The sequence below is a fragment of the Ananas comosus genome, linkage group 6, assembly GCF_001540865.1.
Source record: "Ananas comosus cultivar F153 linkage group 6, ASM154086v1, whole genome shotgun sequence".
NCBI classification, from domain to species: Eukaryota; Viridiplantae; Streptophyta; class Magnoliopsida; order Poales; family Bromeliaceae; genus Ananas; species Ananas comosus.
The window spans coordinates 13,924,075-13,945,152 of NC_033626.1; the positions used below are offsets into that span (position 1 = coordinate 13,924,075).

The 21,078-nt window shown below is 40.4% G+C and overlaps 4 protein-coding genes and 1 pseudogene across 5 annotated transcripts; 2 read left to right on the forward strand and 3 right to left on the reverse strand.

Annotated features, from left to right (window-relative positions):
- LOC109711698 (photosystem I reaction center subunit V, chloroplastic) lies at window positions 166-981 on the forward strand. Its single transcript, XM_020234864.1, is given in 2 exon segments — window positions 166-439; window positions 441-981. Coding segments are annotated over 2 exon segments (447 nt in total). The 5' UTR covers window positions 166-320; the 3' UTR covers window positions 769-981.
- Window positions 1,588-3,606, forward strand: LOC109711699 (ubiquitin-conjugating enzyme E2 5A-like). Of its 2 annotated transcripts, none has more exons than XM_020234866.1 (3): window positions 1,588-1,747; window positions 2,524-2,744; window positions 3,187-3,606. In XM_020234866.1, the coding sequence occupies exons 2-3, from the start codon at window positions 2,529-2,531 to the stop codon at window positions 3,415-3,417; spliced, it is 447 nt and encodes a 148-aa protein (XP_020090455.1). In that variant the 5' UTR covers window positions 1,588-1,747; window positions 2,524-2,528; the 3' UTR covers window positions 3,418-3,606. The 2 variants fall into 2 exon arrangements, with proteins under 2 accessions (XP_020090455.1, XP_020090454.1); XM_020234865.1 differs by having other exon boundaries at window positions 1,589-1,747; window positions 2,440-2,744.
- LOC109711700 (WPP domain-interacting protein 2-like) lies at window positions 4,314-8,017 on the reverse strand. Its single transcript, XM_020234867.1, has 2 exons — window positions 6,596-8,017; window positions 4,314-5,229 (listed from the first exon to the last, which is right to left on the reverse strand). The coding sequence occupies exons 1-2, from the start codon at window positions 7,713-7,715 to the stop codon at window positions 4,556-4,558; spliced, it is 1,794 nt and encodes a 597-aa protein (XP_020090456.1). The 5' UTR covers window positions 7,716-8,017; the 3' UTR covers window positions 4,314-4,555.
- Window positions 8,608-14,210, reverse strand: LOC109712158 (annotated as a pseudogene).
- On the reverse strand, window positions 16,615-20,424 carry LOC109711697 (aspartyl protease family protein At5g10770-like). Its single transcript, XM_020234863.1, has 4 exons — window positions 20,162-20,424; window positions 18,386-18,597; window positions 18,060-18,128; window positions 16,615-17,951 (listed from the first exon to the last, which is right to left on the reverse strand). The coding sequence occupies exons 1-4, from the start codon at window positions 20,304-20,306 to the stop codon at window positions 17,055-17,057; spliced, it is 1,323 nt and encodes a 440-aa protein (XP_020090452.1). The 5' UTR covers window positions 20,307-20,424; the 3' UTR covers window positions 16,615-17,054.

Genomic DNA, 21,078 nt, shown 5'->3' on the forward strand with positions numbered 1-21,078 from the left:
AAAGACTATTATCCAACCAGACGCAGTGATGAAGAGAAGAGAATCTCAACTTAAAAGGATGACCGAAGATCAGCTTATCCAACCAACAACCAATCACCTCCTCCCATCTCATCTCCTCAGATCCCCCATTCCCCTCCCTCTTCATCCCTCTCCACACAACCCCCACCACCACCACCACCACCACTCCCCTACTCCTCTCATATCTCCTCCTCCTTCTCCCATCCCCATCTCTGATCTTCAATAACAAACACCACTCCCCCCATAACGCTCCAAATCACCCACCACCCCCAAAAACAGAAAAACAGAAAAACAGAAAAACAATGGCCACCTCGAGCCTCTTCTCCGCCTCGCCCTCCTCCATCTCCTTCCACGGCCTCCGCCGCGTCCCCACCTCCGCCGCCCCCAGATCCCACTCCCTCTCCCTGGCCAAGCCGGGCCGGCCCGAAGGGCGCCGGTTCGGTCCGCGCGGAGCTGAACCCGGCGCTGGTGATCAGCCTGAGCACGGGGCTCTCCCTCTTCCTGGGCCGCTTCGTCTTCTTCAACTTCCAGCGCGAGAACGTCGCGAAGCAGGTCCCGCAGCAGAACGGCCAGACCCACTTCGAGGCAGGGGACGTCCGCGCCAAGGAGTTCTCGAGCCTCCTCAAATCCAACGACCCCGTCGGCTTCAACATCGTCGACGTCTTAGCCTGGGGCTCCATCGGCCACATCGTCGCCTACTACATCCTCGCCACCTCCAGCAACGGATACGATCCCAAGTTCTTCGAATGAACGAACGTCTCATTTAATTAAATTAATCAATGCAATGGGGGTGGGTGGGTTGGTTTGGGTGTATAGGAAGAAGGAAGGTTTTAATTAAGATCCCGTAAGATGAGGAATGTTTGTACCTGGGATCGATGGTGGTGGTTTCTTTTTTTATCAATGCAAAAAAAACAAAAAAAAAAAAAAATCCAAATGGCTTTTCTCAAGTCATGAACTTAATTATATGATCTTCTTCTTTTTTCTTTCCTTGTGTTGTTGTTGTTGCGTTGTTTATTTTGCTATCGACGCATATGGTTGGCTTTGACCATGTTTTTCACACCCCATGCCCCTAACATACACGATCTCGCAGAGAGTTGATAACTGTTTACTTGATTGACAATTCGACACTTTTGTTGCTGTTCTTAGTTTATTCCTCGTCACACAATCGACCCTTTTCTTATCTATCTATATATTGATTTTTCTTTTCTTTTCTTTTTTTTTCCCAACGGGATCTGGAGCTCTTTCATTTCGATTTTGTAATTTCTATGCGTCGAATCCAAATCCGCCGATTGTTTTATATGGCAGTTTTGAATTTAAAATTTTAGATCAAATCCGGCCAATAAATTAAAAAAAGGATCCTCGCATAATTTCGTCGCTCGGGAGCTTCTGCAAGCTTCGGGAACGACCCCAGAACGGACCCTTAGCCGCCCAATCACTGCTCCGGACAACATATCCAATCAGCGATCGCCACGTGGACATTTCCGCGTGTCCGTACGATGGGAGCCTCAGTCCACGCCGTGAATGCCAGCTGGACTTTAATAGTAGTGTCCCGCCCTCGGGAGCCGCAAAAAAGCCTCTCTCTGGATCCCCTCTAATCCCCCCTACAAGTAGTCCCTCGCGAACTTTTCCTCGCTCATTTCAGTCCTATTTTTCTTCGACGCTCCTCCTCTCTCTCTCTCTCTCTCTCCTTCCTCCTTGGCTCGATCGATCGACGAATCCTTGTAAAATTGTAAGCTTTTGTTGCCCTAAATTTTGCGATTTCGAATTTGTAATTCGCTAATTAGATCTCTCTTCTGTTTTGTTGGATTAATTAATGAGATATTCTTACTGTTGTTGTTGTTGTTGCTGCTGCTATAATCCCCTGCTTGGTTTGGTTGCCTTTTTCTCTCTCTCTCTATCCCTCTATCGTAATTTCTCTTCGCAATCTGTAGGGTATTTTGTGTTGGATTCTTTGTGATGTTCTTCGTGATCGGGAACTGTTGGATTGTTGGAGATCTTCTTCTCACATCTCGATCGATAATCGCCTTTTTGATACCCTGGAATTTGTGTCGAATTTTGTCGAAACGATAGAATATTTCTAGTTTGGTAGCAAATTTCTAAGGTTAATCTAGTATATATATATAGTTTAGAAAAATGATCTGCTGTTTGAGTAATCCTATTAAAAATAAAAAAGCTACGCCATACAAAGTTTTCTTTTGCTGCAGAATTGAAAGTTTTAAAGCGGGGAAGCAAAAGCTGTTGATTATTATTATTATTTTTTTCCATTTCCCGCACATCCAGTTAGAGGTGACTGCAGCTTTAAGTAAAAGCAGAAGCAGAGTCAAATGGACATGATTAGTTTTTAGCTTACTTTTCTCTGATTTTTCATTCGAGTTTACTTTTCTGGATGCATGATATTTGCATTCTTGTTTGTTTGCCTAGAACGGACGAATCGCCGCCGTGTTGAAACATTATCACATTCTGATATACCGACGGGCCTCCTTTTCTGTACGCACTTGAAAAAAGGAATCATGGGCAGCAGGCGCATTCAGAAGGAGCTGCAAGATTTACAGAGAGATCCCCCCACGTCGTGCAGCGCCGGACCGATCGGCGAGGATCTGTTTCAGTGGCAAGCCACAATAATGGGCCCGGCTGACAGTCCCTATTCTGGAGGAGTGTTCTTCGTCAACATTCATTTCCCTGCAGATTATCCATTTAAGCCTCCCAAAGTCAGCTTCCAGACTAAGGTAGATGTCTCACTTTTCACTTTGTTCTTTTCTTTTAAGACCTGTGCAATAAAGGATGAGCCTATTTTCTATTGATTATTGCCCCATAAGAGGTCCTTGTTAGTTTAGCCCAGTTGATTTTATAGTCAATGAGTTTGACAAAGTTATTATAGGACTTCAATTGGCTTGCCTCAGACAATTATGGCTTGTTTGTTTCGTCAATTTTAGACTCTAAGAGTTGGAATGTGATTCTCCAATCATGTTAGTTGTTATTTGTTTTATAGTAATTGAATTTCGATTTTTGTTCCATTCTAGAATAGGAATGGTCTGATCTACTTATGGTTCGAATTCTGAATACACCCATTTCAGAGTAAATGATTTAAAATCCTCTTTCACAAATATCTTTTCTTTTTCAAAATCCTCTCTCGCAAACATCTATCTTTCCTTTCTTCTCTTTCTGTAGGTTTACCACCCGAACATCAACTCAAATGGCAGCATCTGCCTGGACATCCTCAAGGATCAGTGGAGTCCGGCTCTCACCATCTCGAAGGTTCTTCTCTCCATATGCTCTCTCCTCACCGACCCGAACCCAGACGACCCGCTCGTGCCTGAGATCGCCCACATTTACAAGAACCAGAGATCCCGCTACGAGGAAACTGCCAGGGCTTGGACTCAGAAGTATGCCATGGGCTGATAACTTGTACTGAGAAAGAGAAAGCAACTGCAACTCTTTCTCTAACTTATTGGTAGGGATACCCTGAGGTTTTCAAGCTTCGGTATGGCAAAAAAATGTTTTACCATGCATACTAGTAATCGTAAATATGGTGTTGTATTGATCTTTTTGTAATTGATAATTGAAACTCTAAATTTGCTTTTTCCAAAAGGTGTTTTGAGCAAGTGCTCGCATGCGGTGCTTGACGATGCTTGCAAAAATGATTTAGAGATGTCGATTTAATATAAGTTTATTGACAGACGGTGAGAAAAAAAATAAAATAAAATAAACCAGAAGATAACTTGCATCACATAAATACAGATATAAAAGTTTTCGCAGCATTCTGATCGTGATTTCTCAGTACGATATCCAAAACTGGTATTGATGTCTCATTCATTTTAATGATCTTTTGAATTTCTGAAACAGTCTAAAAGTGAATTTGAGTAATTCCAGATTCAGCATATTTAAGTGCAAGAGAATTCTAGTGAATTGGTACAGTCCTTTTGTTTTTGTCATGGTGAAATACGGACTAGTCTAATATTTTTTCTGAGAAGTATTTTACGGTAGATCCAAATAATTGGTTTCTCCTTTTCACCCGAAAACTACCTATTTTACGAGCAACTAAATGCCCCTTCCAATTACCCCTTCCCCCTTAGGTATTACACAAATCTATATATGCCTAAATAAATAACAAAAAACAACCATAAGATTAATAAACTCATAAAAGTTAATTAATAAGATAACTCAAAAAAAAATATCCATCTTATCAAAATAAATTTTAAACTATTCAACATAACTTACAAAAGTTTTAAGTTAAATACAACTAGTTATAACTATAAACATATACAACTGAAGAACATAGGCAAGAAAAACTCAGCTGTTCAGAAACAGAAGAATACCATTACTCAAGAGAGATGGACAAACAAATAAACAAACCCACCACTTAGTATTTGAGGTACTTACCATGAAACTGCGGGGAATTGAATTATTATTGGCAGGTGCTAGAATACTTGGGAATTGCCAAATACAACTATCTTGCCTGAGAATGTTCCTGAGATTGATTGTCTTACAGGAGAACTTACAAAAACATGGAAGGTACACCTACGTAGCTTTGACAAAATTAAGTGGGTACAACATCACCAGATTGAGGTAACAACTGCAGTAGAAACAACCCTATGGCAATGCACAACAAAACAAACTGAACGAAAAGAAAGAAAGAAACCTTACAGGCTCTATTCTGCAGCTTCAGGACCTCTGCTGTCACAGAGAGCTCACTGCATTGAGCTTCTAATTTCTCCGCCTGCTCTTTTAACAAGACAGCCCTGCTTTCATTTTCTCGCAGCTTAAGCATCATTTGTTCACCATCCGAGGAGAGAGACTTTTGCTCCTCAAACAGCGCGATTTGATCCTCAAATTGAAATTTCCAACTCTGAGTAGTTCTGGTCATGATCAGATACTCAACTTCTGCTTCCATCTTTTTCTCTAGCATGAGCTCAATTTCAGACTCCATCTCGTTGAGATCCTCTCGAAGGAGAGAGAGATCATTGCTCTCTGTTTCTGTTTTCTTTGACTGGGTTTTGTCAACAATTGTTTGAAGCTCAAGCAACCTCAATTCCTTTGCATTAATAGTATCTGATGCTTCTTTCAACTTGCATTCGAGATGCTCTATCTTTCGATTTAATTCAAGTATATGTGGCTCAAAACTCATTGAACTACTCCCTTCTGCTTCTTCATAGTTGACAGCAAAGTCATCAAGTATTGGATCTTTCCCCATTTCCACCAATTTTTGGATTTCTGGATAATAGATCACAGATAGAATAAAGATCATTTCGTGGGTAAATACCAACATAAAGGAAGCTTTAAAATCTTTAGCTTAAGCTAAATCGTTAACTTGCAAATCTAAGAAACAGTTGAGTATTCCACATAGTGCCAGACCAATTATATCACTTGTGACTGCAAATAAGGAAAATGATCATGTGGTGCCAAAATGCATCTGGTATTTGGTTTCTTGTGGACCTATGTAATAACAAAGGAATCTTAACTTTTATTCACTTGATCCAGCAGTAGATACAATACTCGGATTTAATAAAAAATAACAGTGGCATTACTTTATTAAGTTAGCATCATATCTAAAGGAAAGACATCGCGCTCTCACAGATAAGCCATCAGATGTATTACGTCTATAAGGCATCTTTATAAATGGTTAAGTTAATCAACTTCATTGGTTAAGAGAACTGAGATATTGCTTTTTGAAGAAGAAAATCCATAAGCATACCCTCCCTCAATTTTTAGAATGTAGCAAATTATGGCAAAAAGTAAATGGTGCCACAGGTTACAAAGCAATAATGGAACTCCAGAAAGAAAGCATAAAAGTTGCATCTAGAGTAAGATTGTAGACTTCGACAACAAGGATCACAAACTAGTATGATGGATTTCACGGCTTCTGTTCGTGTGAAGCATACAACACGGAAGGTAGCAAGACACGTATATTACAAACTTTGTAAAAAATCTATTCTGTTGCTGTTTGGGAATTGGGAAAGAGTTTCTTTCGTTGTATTCTTTTCATTAAAAAACTTATTATGTAACAGAAACAAAGCAGGTAGTTAATTCTTTGGAGTTTGCTAGTGCGCCACATAAATCCTTCTCTAGGAGTTATGCATACGACAAATGTGTTAGTAACAACACAGTCAGAATTTGCTGATGGAAACAACACAAGATCTTAACTGATGTTAGCAAAAAAATAAATCATGAAATTACAAGGAAAATTTTGATGACGGAAGCTGCACCTTACGAGATGGAAAAACTATTAAAATGTCAGAACACTACCAATGCTTTGACCTTCCATGAACAGAATATATTTTCTGTTGTTAAGTAACTTTCGCCTTTTACAGGACCATCATAAAGCAAAAAAAAGCAGAGTAAAACTGTTAGAAATGCTATACATAACCAGATCTTTGTTTTTTTCCCCATTCTTTTCTTGAGAAAATAGTTGGAAAGCAACAACTGGCTTCTTCATTGCAAGAAAAGAATAATAGCCAGATGAATACACATTTAGATCTCGTCCATAATTTTGCTAAAAAGTTCACATAACTTAAACGGAGATAGAACTTTGCTTAAATCTAAAGGGTGCAACCGAAAAAAAGGGAGAAAGAGATCATACCAGTTTCAAGCGCTTCCTGTGCGGTTCGAAGCAAAACAATCGACTCGACAAAGGGATCAATATCTGAGTGGCTGTCATTTTTCTGACCATTCTCTTCGACTCGATCTGCATCTTCCCTCGAGAAATTCTCAGCACTCCCATTCTCAGTGTAGTAAGCCGATCGGACCTCCTCGCTCTGCTGGCCGTCATCACTATTCTCTCCGTCGTAACTCACAGACTTCTCGCTATGCTTTCCGTTACTAACCATGCTACTCGACCGCACAAACGCCGCATTTGAGCTCCGCAAATCGGACTCAACACTCGAATGCGAGTTCTCCACCACAATTCTAGCCCAATCTCCCCTAGATTTCTTACTAGCATCAAGTCCACTTCCTCTCCCACTCCCACTCCCACGCGGAGTTCTTTGTTGCACTACATGACCCGACCCTTTCCCACTACCACTCTTCGCCCTACCTCTCTCCCTACCAAATCCGACACTCTCATGCCTAAACCTGGGAGCACTCGCAGCTGTCGACGACTTGCTACTCCGATCCTCGCTGTTCTCCGAATCCGCACCGATGGAAAACCCGGCAGATGCGATTAGTAACCCTAGATCCTGATCTAAAGCCCCTGCGGCAGCCGAAAGGGGGGCTTCTCCTACAATCCTCGATTCAATCGAGGCGGCCGAGCTCTCGGCTTCAACGTCGCTCTTCTGCTTGTGCTGCTCTTCTGGGCGGTTCTGCGAATCGGAGAGGCGGCGTTTGTGATCCTGAGCGGAATCAGCGTGGCTCGATCCTTCCTTATTGGAATCGCGCCTGTATCTCCTCCATTTCTTCAATCCGTAGCCCTTCGGGGGGGCCGGCTTCGATGAAATTTCCCCTTCGATTGCATCTCCATTTGCTTCGGATTCCTTAGGAGATGAAGAAGATGCTGCCTCACCAGGACGAGCCAAGCTTCCTTTTTCCCCTCCAATTTTATCTCCCGCTCCTATTTTTGTTGGAGAATTAGTCTCGGAGTCCAAATCTCCATTGATCTCCACCTTAATTCCACCCCAAGATCTCCTCTTTTCTAGGGTTTCACTCTCCTTCCCCTCTCCCGCAACATGCGACTCGGACTTAGAGCAATTCTCCTCCGAATCCATGTGTAAGCTGCAACAAACTACTAAAACAAGAGAGAAAACAACAACAATTCAACGCCACGAATACGACCAATTTCTTCTATCAGCAAGGAATCAAGAACATTGGGAGATTAGCCGTCGAAATTCGCGGGGGAAGAGCACGAAAAATAAACTAATTTGGGGCGCGAATTACGAGAGGAATTATGATCTCGGTTTGGATTTTCCTTTTTTTTTTTTTCTTTTTCCTTTTATTTTCTTTTCTTTTTAACAGGGTTCTGGGGATGGAGGAGGGGGAAGGGAGCGAGGAAGATCAGAAGGAAAGTAAGGGGAAGGGGAAAAGAAGAAAACAAGAAAATTAAAATAAAGAAAGTGGATAAACACGTCATATATGACATAATATAATATATAATAATAATATTAATTATTATAATATATATATATATATATATTTATTTATTTATTTATTTATATATATTTATTATTATTATATTATATATATAATATAATACTGAATAATGTATTCGTCGTGCATTATGATTACACGTGGGAGGGGGCAAAGGGACAGATGGATATGTGGGGCCCGCACAAGTGGCGCGGTTCCGATGATTTGCGCGCCTCCGATATCCTGTGGCGGTGAAAACTAATTAACCTGTTTGATTTATCTGAATGGTATTTTTTTTTTTATGTATAATATTAGTTTTTATTTATTATTAACATATTTATAATGTAATATAAAAAACATTTATCTCGAACCCATGTCTTTTAACTTCATTGGAGGCCCGGATGCAATAATGCGCCTTTAATTTTTTAGTAACAAAATAAAATTATTTTACAAAGTGAATTGTACTATGAGAAAAGTGCCATTACTAGGTTCTTGCGATCAAGGGAAAGCAGACTACTAAGATACACACCAAAGAAAAAAAAAATCTTGCAGTGCAATTGTGCAGTTTTGGGAGTGTCCAATTTCTTACAATTCGTTGTCGCTCCATAAGCGTAAAAAAAAAAAAAAAAATCTTTTTTTTTTGAGAGATAAAAGAAATAAAATCTGATTGGTGCCTAATGATGGTCACGAAAACGTGAACGATGTAAAAGCAACATTCCAACCCAACTGAGAGAACACAAAAGTAACGAACAATGCGAAGAAGCACGTCCTTCGAGGTACACATTTACTCCATAACAGCCTCCTTTGACCACACACACACTGAGCATGGAGACAGTATATATATATATATATATATATATATATATATATATATATATATATATATATATAGAGCTGGGACCTGAGCTCGTATAGCAAATTCTAATTGTTGGAACCGATCATGCTCGGAATGACATAAGGAAGAAGGAAAATACTAATTGTACACCCTATCTAGGGTGTACAAGTCCTCACCCATTTAATGAGTGGAGTGTTAACTACCGGTCACATTAGGTGACTGGTCTAAATATTTCATTCATTAGATAGATGAGATGTAAGATATTCACCCTAAATAAAATGTATATATAGCATTCCTCAAGGAAGAATACCGCCGTGATCAAAATAAGCCAGCTCGACCTGTAACACCAAATTTGAAGTAATTGCACTGCATCATAATGTTTTGCTTGTAGGAATTCGATAGGCCAAGCATAGATCGTATGTCATGATGAAATGTAAGGGTGATAAGTTTACCTCCATATCAAAGCGAACTTTTACATGTAAATGATTTCCCCATGTCTGTGATTACATCAACATCCTGCCCTCGCCCCATCTTGGTTACGTCGCTTGGGAGCCGTATCGTGTACCGTTCATGACCCATCAGGCCCAATGATTCAGCATCCTGTTCAGGTCTGAAGCACAGAGGGATTATCCCCATCCTGACGAAGTTGCTACGGTGGATTCGCTCGAAGCTTTTAGCCATGACCGCTATTACGCCCTGTTACAAGGGAAATGAATCTTAAATAAGTGCACATGTGCAAGAAAGATGGCAGTAAAACCTATTAGGAAACGGAAGTGCATAGTAATAATGTACGGACCAACAACTTAGTGCCCTGGCCTCGCAGTCTCTAGAGCTTCCGGTGCCATGCTCTTCACCAGCAAATACTATGGAGTCGTGCCCGTTGGCCTTATACCTCTGAGAAGAAGATATGTACTGAGAATGAGTTACTGACCAAGCAGAATAATTTTCTACAAGGGATCGATATCCTTATTCAATTTTACAACAATCAAGGATAGTTTTGCTTTGGTCATATCATGATAGATGAACTTAAAAAGGCTTAAGCTCTAATAATGCCAATTCAAGAAAACAAGAGGCAAAATCTAATACTATTTTAACTAACCAAATTTCAGTTGTTAACTTGTTATAAAATGTATCATTACTTACTACAACAATAGAAGTTACAACTTAATGCTCTTTGCTGCGTTCTTGTGATAAATAATATGGTGTCGTGCATGACAAGTATCAACCAAACCAAACTTTTAGTAAATATAACCATACTAACCATGGCGGCATCATAAACATATAGTTTCTCTCCTGTTGGAATGTGAATCGTCTTGGGTCCCACTTCCCCCTGCAAGATCTTGTTCACAATGCGGATATTTCCAAAGGTACCTCTCATCATTACTTCATGATTCCCCATGCCGGCTGCCATATGAATTGAAGTCCTTGGGGTCCACACCATGCTCACATAGGTATTTCGCAGCTGAGCTATCCTTGTGTATGCTGCCAGCTGGGGAAATATGATCAGTTGTGACGGTGTCACCGAGCTTCAATAAGCAGTAGGCATCTCCACACTGTGGGGCCCGGGTGGAGTCAATAGTCATGTTTTCAAAATATGGAGGCTTATGAATATAGGTAGAATTTGGACCCCAGGAGTAAAGGCTTGAGGTTGGAACTGACAGCTGGTTCCACAGAGGATTGCCCTTCGTAATTGCTTCATAAGTGCTTTTGAACATACAAAGTACATTGGACTGCACAACCTGATACAACATGTTAAAGGTTGGCAGTTATCAAAACTTTAGACTGCATGATAAAAAACCCAATACTCGTAAAGCTGTATACTACAGATAATAAAATACACTACCAGATGAATATAGATAGATATATGAAAATCATATAACAAAGATAACAGCTGAAACTTTGGAACACACAAAGGAAAAAAGGAAAAACCACTGCAACAAATCAATCAGAGATGTGGTGGCTTCTAATCTGCAGTAGTAAGAAAGACATGCTCTTCATACACAACATATATGTAATGATATGACAAGAAAAAAATTAGCAGCATTTAAAGAATACAGACCACACCCTATGAAAGTTAGTAAAGTTATTTTCAACAACATAGGGCTCCTAAGCATCAATTGATCAAATTCCGCTTGTCCCAATGATGTTTATCACACATACTTCAGTATATAAAAGATGCATAAGATGAACAACAGAAGAAGAATCATAAATGCATTTCATACAAATTTTGCCTTAAGCTGTAATAACTGACAGTATCTTCCTGATATGGAGGAAGCAAGAAAAAAGCATAAGATATATGTAAATAAAGAAAGAAGGCTGCCACGATTTTAAGATATATCACCGACTGTCCTTAGCGCAAGTGGCAAAGGGCTTGGTGGTTGGTACCCGAGGTCCCAAATTCGAATTCTAGTTGATTCACATTTTCGGCTAAGTTTATTTCTAAATAAAATAAACGAAGCGGGTAACATGCTACCTATCTCTCTCTAAAAAAAAAAAGATTTTAAGATATATCATAATTACATGAAAATAATTACCTGACCAAGCATTGCTGCCTCTGCATCAACCCCTCCAACTCCCCAACCATCAATTCCCAATCCGTCAATCATAGTAGCGTGGGAATCAGTTCCCACCACAGTATCAGGATAAAGGATGCCATTGGTGTTGAAAACAACTCTACCAAGATATTCAAGATTTACCTGAAATTATATTATCTGCTCTCTAGAATGTTACAATAAAACATGATGGTCTAAGTTACATTAAACAAATCTTATTAGGTATGCCAACGTTTAGAGACGGAAAAGAAAGAAATATCAATCAACAAACGGAAGTTACCTGATGAACAATACCAGAGCCTTGAGGAACAACAAGCATATTATGAAAAGCAGCAGATCCCCATTTAAGAAAACCAAATCACTCTTTATTTCCATTGAATTCTATTTCCATATTTGCTCGAACTGCAACTTCTGATCTCACCACATCTGCCTGCACTGAATGGTCAACAACAAGAGTTACTGGAACTGCATGCCATAAGAATGGAGAACAAGAAAATGATGACGACTGAAATAATGATGTTAAATTATAAGAATAAAAGGAAAAGATAAGGCACCATGAAGCAAGCAATTACAGCCCATGTGTGCTCTTTCAACACCCCGCTATCGGTTAGAATAAGTCAATTTCCTTGCTTTTCTTAGTATTCTAATGTTAAATGAGCCTAAGATATGTCCCAGAGTTCGTTTTCTTTACTTCTTAATGAAAAGAAAATTCAGCTGGATGATAACCAAAATGCCAAAGGACTGAAGGAGACACTATTGTGCCGGTAAGTGGAGTAACAAACTCCCACACCAAGTAAACAGGACTGCTGGGCATCTGGCTTACAAATATTAGTCACATGAGGAAACTTCAGTAGCACCAAAGAGAGTACCACCATTTAGGAATAAACTTAATCTGCCTGATCTGACACTAAAAATAGCAAAGAAATGGATAAAGGCAAGAACAAACCAAAGGATTGATTTTATTCAGATTACCACCCAGCTCTGCCACAGCATCACGCATGCTAGAAGGGTCGACAATAACAGGTACGCCAATAAAATCCTTGCCGAAGAAGCAAAATCAGAAAACTCAAGGGAAACGTTTATTGGAAAATGAAACTTGATTAGGACATACCTGCAAAAGGACACGAGCAGGCTTAAATGGGATGTCAACTAGTTTCGGGGAGGTCTTCTCCCAGTCTATAATCTTTTCAACATCATTCTTGGTAATCTGGAAGCCATCGCAGTTACGAACCACAGACTCAAGCAGAATTCGGATAGAATATGCCAGTTTATCTACAATTAGGAAAGATTAAGTAAGCATGCCGGCACTAAAAAGTGACATTAAAATGACAAGCAAGAGAAGAAATAGTGAGCAAGATTCCAGTTCTCCTAGTTTCTATATAACAAGCAGAATATCAACACATAATATCTTCTTTCCAATCTTGCATGTTGGAATTCCACTCAATGGCACATTATCGATCATCCTCCGTATGAATTTCGTCATTCCACCATATGGAGGTTCCTCTACATTTTCATTGTGTAATATCATGCTGACTAAAACGGGGAATGTATGGTAAAGGTGCAACACAGCCCTTTCGCCATTAGGACAAAAATAGAAGTTTCAAAACCCAAATGAGTACCGCATAGACCACAAAATTACTTCTTGTAATCTGAAGTATTAGATTGGTGAATTCACAAGTCAGAAAGAAGGATTCCTCCCGATACTATCAGAAAAGTTCTGCAAAGAGAGTAATAAAAGGATCTACAAAAGCCGGTCTGAGCAATTGTGCATAAACACAGAAAGAAGATTCACAGGTAATAAAGTATCACAAATAGGAGTTGAACGACATTCATCAGCTTATATGACTCTGTCCATGTAAAATCCATGCCATTTAAAGCATGTTGCAACACGATATCTTACAAGCAGCAAACGTTGTACCGGTAACTCGTGCAACATAGTATGGTTTCTTTGCAAAAAGTAGAAGCAGCGGACTCGTATTATAGCTACTAAGTCATATTGAACACATCTAATCATATTGAAAATACATCTACTAGCACAATAATAGCAGAACATCAGATGCATTACCGATTCTCAAATCATTAAGAGCAGAGAGACTGCAATACTTCCCATATTCACCGCCACCAGGCTTCCTGAGGCTAGTCAGGATGTTCTTGAAAGCACTCTCAGTACCTACCCAACAAATTGAACAAATAGTCAAAAGTAGCAATGTAGCATATAAATCCATGCTAAAACTAATAAAACCATCCAAAAAGTTACAGGAATGCAATAATTTCATTAACCAACTCCAGTTCACAATGTTATTCTTACATTTGGAAATCGAAACTTAGTTTAAAGTTGTGAGTTTCATTTTCACTTTTTACTACAGCAAAATCTTCTTACAGAAACAGAGCGGGGCCAAATAGACGCTAATATGAGCACGATCGAGTAGACATATAGAGAAAGGACAATATCTAACGAATTTAGGAACTGAAACAGGAGATTGGGATGATGCATACCCATTATCGATCACGATTCGATTAGGGCGGATCAGGTAGTACTCCGAGTCTCCGAGGAGCCCTGAGACGGAGCGGAGACCTTGGAAGCGGGCGCTGCGGCGGAGACGACGACGAGACGACGACGACGAAGCGAAGGAGTGGATCGTTCCCACCGAAGACGAGGAGGATGCATACATGGCGAGGTCGAGAGAGAGAGAGAGAGAGAGAGAGGGAGAGTACTCGTGGCGAGGAGAGGAGGCGACGCAAAGGGTATGTTTGTTTCAACGTAAGTAGATTTGGGTGGGAGTGGACTTTGGGTTGAACTGTTGAAGAGAAGTTGGGATGAAAATTAGTTCACTTTTGCTGTTTGTTTCTAACTGTGGAAGTGCAGTTCTGCGAGTTCTGTTGTTTGTTTGGTAGAAAATAGATGACGTAAAAAGTGTAGCTCTCCACCCCGGTATACTTACCCCTAAAGTGATATCATTGTCTATTTTGTAACTTATAGTGAATAATATATTATAATAAATAAAAATTAATATAATTATATATGTATATAATTATATATATGTATAATTATAAAATAAAATTTTTAAAAAATATATTATTTGTTTGTATATAAATTATAATAATGCAACAAATAAAATTCTAAAGTTAAAAAATTATTAACATTTAACAAATTCATTTTTCATCATTTTCTAAATATACAAATTAAACAAAAAATATATTAAAGTTTATCTAATCAAATTTGATCATATTTTAGAAGAGGTAATCCTAACACATCAATCCATTCTTGTATTTTTTTTCATTTCACCGGAATTGACTTCGCCCCATGGGAGGGCGAAGTCAAGTTCACTAGTTTAGGTGAACTGGACTTTCGGGCGTAATAAAATTACGGTGAACCAAACAGCGGAAGTGGTCAGTTTTCACCGAAAATCACTTTCTCCGTCTCACTTCCACCCCACTTCCCTCGAAACAAACAGGCACAAAGCGAAGGAGACAAGCTCGGGTGGGGGTTTTAGTTTTTGACAAATGATTTACTCTGTACGGATTTAGAGAAATTAGTACGTGGCCCTCGTGCACCACGTCATTGTGGACCGGTCGGGTTCGTCTCCATCTCAATTTTTAAAAAAAATTATCGATCAAAATATAAAAAGTTTCATCTTTTGATATTAATCTTAAATTAGATGATGATGAAATTATTTTTAATGTGACATTTACTCGTGTGATTTAATAAATTTTTGATTTTTTGGGACTGAAATGAGAGATCAAAATGGGTGGAGTGGAGCTCGGTCCATGGATAACGTTGTGGACCAAGTCCAACAAATTTCTCTTAGCGGGCCTATTTTGGGCTCTAACAGGAGTTACAAGTGGCAAAAGCAGGCCTGTGAATGGCCTTAAAAAATGGACCGTTGGCCGAAAACAAAACGGGCTGTTACAAACATACAAACCCCCACATTATGTACCATCATCAAAAAATTATTTTTTTTCTTTTTTTCTTTTTCTTTTTTTTTAAAAAAAAACTTCCATTCTGATGCATGCACATTGAATAAGCACATGTTTTTTTTTTGTTCTTTTCATGTATCGACATTTTACTGTGTTGTACAACACATCAAAATTAAAAGTATAAAAAAGATAATGTCAATCCTTTTTCCTAATCTGGTAGCAGAATAGTTGCCACTGTTTGAAATCAATCCAATTTTTTCAACAATCTTGTCAACGGTGTGTACGAAATTTCTGAAAACACATTTGCTGCATTCCAGTATGCAGAAATAATTTCCGCTATGTACAGAAACAACATCTTTTTTCTGGTGAGAGGACATAGCTTGTAGGGGTGGAAACTCTATCATAGGAAGATAGGATTGCACATCTAGCTACATATGTGGTTTGATGCTCACCATTGAAAGAGAGTGCCAAGCGAACCACAATTGTACACTCACCTACATGCGATGGTGAGATAAATTGATTTAAGCCACAATGTGTTTGCTGGGGCCAGGGCCCTAAAACCTATTAATGAAGAATCAAGGACCACAACTCTCCACAAAGTGCTCCAAAGTGTACGCTATTCGTAGCAATATATAGCAAGGAGTGCATCATTATTAGTCACTCATTCACACTAAACACGCATCTTTGGATCGATCAATAACAGCGAAAGTTGAAAGATAACGACGTGCCAACAACTGCATATTGATCCACCTCATCGCCATTGTCGATATCTATGCTGCTCCGCCAAAAATAATTTGGACAAACGCCGTGTACTGTAATTTTGACAAAGGACATAATAATGTCCTTCAACCAGATACATACGCAATTAGAAGTTAAGTTGCCATGTGGAGATCATGTAAAAAGATTGAATCGTGATATGCTATTGACATGTCTACACCATGTTGTTGACACACATGGTCTTGGGCATCTGTATCTGGGCTACACAGTGGGATCATTAATCATATCTCCCTTTTGCTAAGGAAAAGGGTTGCTTTTATATTCCATTTCACAATCTAATCGACAAGATTCCCTAATCTCGAAGCTATCATTAATAGCATGTTAATGGTAGTGGCGCCACAACCGTTCATTCTCAACTCAGAAAATGTGTTTGGTACAATATCACTAAAAATTGGAATTATTTATCGAAACCAATCGAGTTTAATTAAATCAAATGACATGCTTCACTTAGACAAGATCAGACACGAACATCTCTGCCGTATATAGAGAGATCGAATAAAAGACACTTTGCCACAATCGATTCGGTTACATACACTTCCACTGATACACTTATTAGTAACAATTATATTAAAAGAAAAGGAAAAAAAAAAAACCTTTAAAACAAATCCCCAGAATATTGGTTTTTTTTTTTTCCCCTCCTCACAAGCAATCACAATTCATCACTCCGTGTGAAGATGACAATGGAGAGTCGACTCACTTCTCTCCAATATCCACAAACTATTAGTTTTCATCAAGGCCTAATGGATGATTAATTGGCCTCTAATATATCCTCACCTTTTTTTTTTGCTGTACAGCTATAATGGAACAGAATAGCTTATTCACCTACTACCAATCCTTGCTTATCCCCACCACTTCCACCACCACCACCTCCAAACACACCTATTCTTATTCTGTTCTCATCACCGGCATCCGCCTGCGGCGAACCCGATCTTTTGCGTGGCGACGTCGTACGCCACGCTGAACGTCTGCTGCTGCTTGTTCCCGATGATGGCCACCCTGCTTGACTCCGCGAACGCCAAGCACGTCGTCGAGCTGTCCACGTCGAACATCACGTTGCCCGGCGGCAGTTTCATCGCTGCCCCACCCTGGAACACCAAGTCCACCTCGGGCACCGCCAACCGGCTCGCCCTCCCCTTGAAACACGTGTCCAATATCGAGTACGCAGGCGCGCGCGGGTACCTTTGGAGTGCGGCCGCCACCGCCTTGCTCAGCGCGGAGTAGACGTCCGACGGGAGGCGCGAGATCACCGTGCCAGAGTCGATGATCGTAGGGGCACTTGTGTACGCCGACGGTGCGACAGCGAGCGAACGCCCCGCGACGCTGATGCCGGTCAGGGTGAGGAAGTAGAGCGTGCTGTCCAGTGAGTTCGACACCATCGGAGTGTACGAGAACTGCGCCTGGCTGGACGAGCCGATCGACAGGTACCCGCTGGACGATGTCGTCGGCAGGCAGTAGGAGAAGGAGTAGCCGAGCTTGGGGGCGAGTTGGGATAGCAGAGAGAGCTTATTCTTGGCGAGGCCGATTAGGCCGGCCGACTCGCCGAAGAGGCCCTCGTTGTCCTGGCCGCAGCCGTAGACGAAGTTCGGGAAGGTTTGGCCGCCGAGGGAGAGCGTGTCCCTGCTGAGGTAGCCAACTGAGAAGGAGCTGTCGCCGTAGCTGGCCTGGTAGATGCACATGCCGGAGTTCGAGCACGCCGACGGGTTGAGCGTGGCCGAGTCGAGGCTGTCGCACTCGGGCGCAGAGCACGAGACGGACTGGTACGTGTTGGACGCCGACGGGTCGAATATGGAGCCGACCTGATCAAAATAAAAAGCAGGGACGAAGCCAGAATTCAAATTTCAGTGTAAGTAGAAATATATGTAGTATAGCAAGTTTAGGAGGGCCGAGGCCTCCGGAAGAACTACCTGGTCGTGGCAGGAGACGGCGCAGGGAGAGCACTGGAGCCAGGAGAGGGAGGAGCCGGTGTCGACGACCATGACGTAGGAGGTGGCGGGGGTGCCGAGGCCGATGCGCGTGACGTAGTTGCCGACACCGACAGAGGTGCCCGGGGTGAGAGGGACGGAGACGGATTCGGGTTGGAGGTCGAGGGAGGTCGGGCGGGCGGAGGGGGTCTTGGAGGAGCAGGGACTGAGAGGGTGGTGGAGGGTGAGGTGGAGGCCGGAGGTATTCCACTGGGACTCGTCGTCTTTCATGCACAAACAAAATATTTTTTNGAGCCGGTGTCGACGACCATGACGTAGGAGGTGGCGGGGGTGCCGAGGCCGATGCGCGTGACGTAGTTGCCGACACCGACAGAGGTGCCCGGGGTGAGCCGCACGCGGGCGGCGTCATGGGAGAGGACAGTGGAGATCGGGAGGTCGGGGAGAGGGGCCGGGGAGCAGGGACTGAGAGGGTGGTGGAGGGTGAGGTGGAGGCCGGAGGTATTCCACTGGGACTCGTCGTCTTTCATGCACAAACAAAATATTTTTTTTAAAAAAATAATAATCAGTTTCAGAGTTATACCAATTATTTACTTTTTATTTTTTATGATATATTATTCGCAGATCATTATAGTTTGAACGGGTGGTGCTGTTGGTAGTTTATAATTCACGACTTAATGAGGTAGTTGGATCAAATAGTTGAAGGACATGAGAAAGTTCAACAGTTCACATGCATATTATTATGGAACCAATATATTCGGGGGGCGCTTAATTAGCATCTTCTTTTCTATATTTATGTTTACAATGTTGTTTGTTTGTTTGTGTTTTTTTTTACACTAGGCATTAATAATATGTGTATCATCAATCAAGGTAATTAATCAGGTGTATCCTATGTACTGCAGTAAATACCTTTTCATATTACTTACTATAGAACATCACACAGTAAAAACGTGCGGGAGACGCATATAATGGAGGTGGTCCACAAGATCAACCACATATATGCTTGATGTGTATTTTTGGCCTAGCCCATTTTTCTATGATATCATCAAATTCTTCTAAATTACATATATCCAGATAAGCTTAAAAATAACTATGTTCCTGGTTACCCAGTAATAGCTTACTACAGCATCTACATTCGGTGGTTGGCAGTGGGTTTTCGTACGCTTTGAAAGAATCTTGGTTGTACATTCTTTTGACATGATGAGGTAATTGGGTCAATCTTGCAGAAAATTTTGGAGCTTAACACGTATCTATCGCAGTTATGTGACTCACATGTATAGCTGTGCCTAACAACCTCCAATATTAAATATGAGAGAGATACGTTTCAAAATATAAACGTACATAAATATGAAAGAGAGGCTTAACTACCACTTACCAACATTACAATCAAATTAAATATTGTACCAACTGAAAACAAATGGAAACCTCCCAATAATAAACTAATCAAAATATAGTTAGGAAGTAAGAAAGTTTTTCTTAATTTTATCTCCTGTGATCATCAAAAGAGTGTTGCCTCAAACTACTATTCTAGTAATTAAGGACCATTATGTAAAATTATTGCACGCCTCTTAATACAAAATATTCTTTTTCTCTAATATGTATGTCTAATCTTTCAAGAGTTCAAACATCTTTCTCCCAATTCTTAAGAATATTACTCAGGAAAAAAAAAATCCTATGAATAAGCATGTCCTCTTCTACCATGAAAGCAATAAAAGGAAGACGCTTTCCGATATTCAAGAGCTTAAATCTGCAAAATTTTTAGTACACTCATGCCCACTTTTACGTGTTTATGAACGAGCAACTTACTCATCGAAAGGATTGGAGACACGATAAGATGAACGGCGTAAAATGGCAAGAGAGAGAAGAACAAGAATTAAAGCGCAAGAGACCGAAAATAATTAGTAATGATAGGAATTAACACATCGCAAAGAGATAGAACCCTGCTATAAGCCAAACATGCTATTAGTTTGCACACAAAAACATCATCAAAGGGTTAACAGGAAAGAACAACAAGGGAAAGGGGGATCAAAAGAAAAGAAAATAAAACAGTACCAAAAAGAGCTTTATGCAAAGTTGAAGAAGCTTACCCTTGATTTTCGACGAGCATGAGTTACTAGATATTCCCCTAAGAGGAGTTGCCGTGGCGAAGAGAAGAGAGAAAGCAATAAAGAGAAGCAACTCCATCTCTACAAGACTATGGGAGGTGGTTCTACATTCAAGCATTCTAGGCATTTTATAGAGAGTCCGAGCTGAGAACCTCACGGGTAGCTTTCAGTTATTCAAATAAAGATTCTCTTTTTTTTTAAAAAAAAAGGACAATTTAGTGGTGGAACCTCATAAATATTTTAATAATAAAAATGCGATGCAGCCAAAACTCAAATATGTAGGAACGAGATGAAGTACACGAAGTAGAAATGTTCAACTACTCGCACAGTTGATAGAAAAAATGCACCTTTATGGATGGTCTCAAGTCCAATTCCCCTCCTTGCTATATAGCTTGTTAAGTCGTCATAAGTGCGGGCTCCTCAGGTATGTTGTCGTCAAAAGTCCACAAAACTTTCCCTGCCAAAGAAATAGGGTCACAATGGAATTTATTTTCAAGAAGAATATTATAATGTAATTAGATAAGTCATTTACTTAAAGCTCTCAATTAATGGACAGATAAATGTATCTATCCTCCAATACTTCTACTAAATAATAAATTATCATTTTGAAAGAGATATATAGGTCCTAGAGTCTACCAATTTTGACAAGTTCTAGTGCACTAACCACTCCAAATTGTTGTGGTGGGGGCCAAATGGGTTTTCCAATTGATTAACCAAAGAGGAAGGAAATGCCATAGCCAAAATTATTCAACTGCTTGTTTTGTTTTATATTCCCCAGTGCATTGATTTATAAATGGGCCCTACCTGCATTCCTCAGTTAGGATCTCAAGCAAAGTATAGGAAGTATCTCTCCTCTGTCCTTGAGAAGGTTCATTTCAAATCATGCTAAAGGATACCAA

Excerpts from the sequence above, each read along its gene's own strand:
- LOC109711699 (XM_020234866.1), top strand. The coding sequence starts at position 2,529 with ATGGGCAGCAGGCGCATTCAGAAGGAGCTGCAAGATTTACAGAGAGAT. Across the intron at positions 2,745-3,186 it reads AAGTCAGCTTCCAGACTAAG|GTTTACCACCCGAACATCAA; the intron begins GTAGATGTCTCA and ends CTCTTTCTGTAG.
- LOC109711700 (XM_020234867.1), bottom strand. The coding sequence starts at position 7,715 with ATGGATTCGGAGGAGAATTGCTCTAAGTCCGAGTCGCATGTTGCGGGA. Across the intron at positions 5,230-6,595 it reads ACAGGAAGCGCTTGAAACTG|AAATCCAAAAATTGGTGGAA; the intron begins GTATGATCTCTT and ends TCTATTATCCAG.
- LOC109711697 (XM_020234863.1), bottom strand. The coding sequence starts at position 20,306 with ATGCCTAGAATGCTTGAATGTAGAACCACCTCCCATAGTCTTGTAGAG. Across the intron at positions 18,598-20,161 it reads ATGCTCGTCGAAAATCAAGG|ACGACGAGTCCCAGTGGAAT; the intron begins GTAAGCTTCTTC and ends TGTGCATGAAAG. Across the intron at positions 17,952-18,059 it reads CCGTCTCCTGCCACGACCAG|GTCGGCTCCATATTCGACCC; the intron begins GTAGTTCTTCCG and ends TATTTTGATCAG.